This window comes from Sinocyclocheilus rhinocerous, unplaced genomic scaffold (assembly GCF_001515625.1).
Source record: "Sinocyclocheilus rhinocerous isolate Xijiao unplaced genomic scaffold, SAMN03320098_v1.1 C34783095, whole genome shotgun sequence".
In the NCBI taxonomy this organism is placed as follows: domain Eukaryota; kingdom Metazoa; phylum Chordata; class Actinopteri; order Cypriniformes; family Cyprinidae; genus Sinocyclocheilus; species Sinocyclocheilus rhinocerous.
In genome coordinates, this window is record NW_015726973.1 from 1 (window position 1) to 307 (window position 307).

General features: G+C 55.7%; 1 protein-coding gene across 1 annotated transcript; it reads right to left on the reverse strand.

Annotated features, from left to right (window-relative positions):
- Nucleotides 1-3: 3 nt before the first annotated feature.
- LOC107734662 (lipoma HMGIC fusion partner-like 3 protein) lies at nt 4-297 on the reverse strand (the record flags this gene model as incomplete). The annotated part of the gene is made up of 1 exon (XM_016546630.1): nt 4-297. A coding segment is annotated over exon 1 (276 nt), but the record flags the coding sequence as incomplete, so codon positions are not given.
- Nucleotides 298-307: the final 10 nt, after the last annotated feature.

Below are 307 nucleotides of genomic sequence, written 5' to 3' on the forward strand. Positions count from 1 at the left end.
AGCTTTGAAGGCGCTAGACGGGATGGAGCTAAACTCTGTGAAGCTTCCCTGGCACGTCAGGTCCCGGGAAATTCCATTACCTATGCAGTAGTGAAAGAGGCCGAAGTAGCCGGCCTGTGGCGTGTCCATGCCATCCCCGATCCAGTAGGGCTGAACGAAACATACCACGTTGACGATGGCGAAGAGGATGGTGAAGATGGCCCACAGGACCCCGATGGCACGAGAGTTCCTGACATAGTTGGTCTGGTAGATTTTGGCTGCTTCCGTGGCTGGGAGCATCGCTGCAGGTGTCCCAGGGATCATAGAT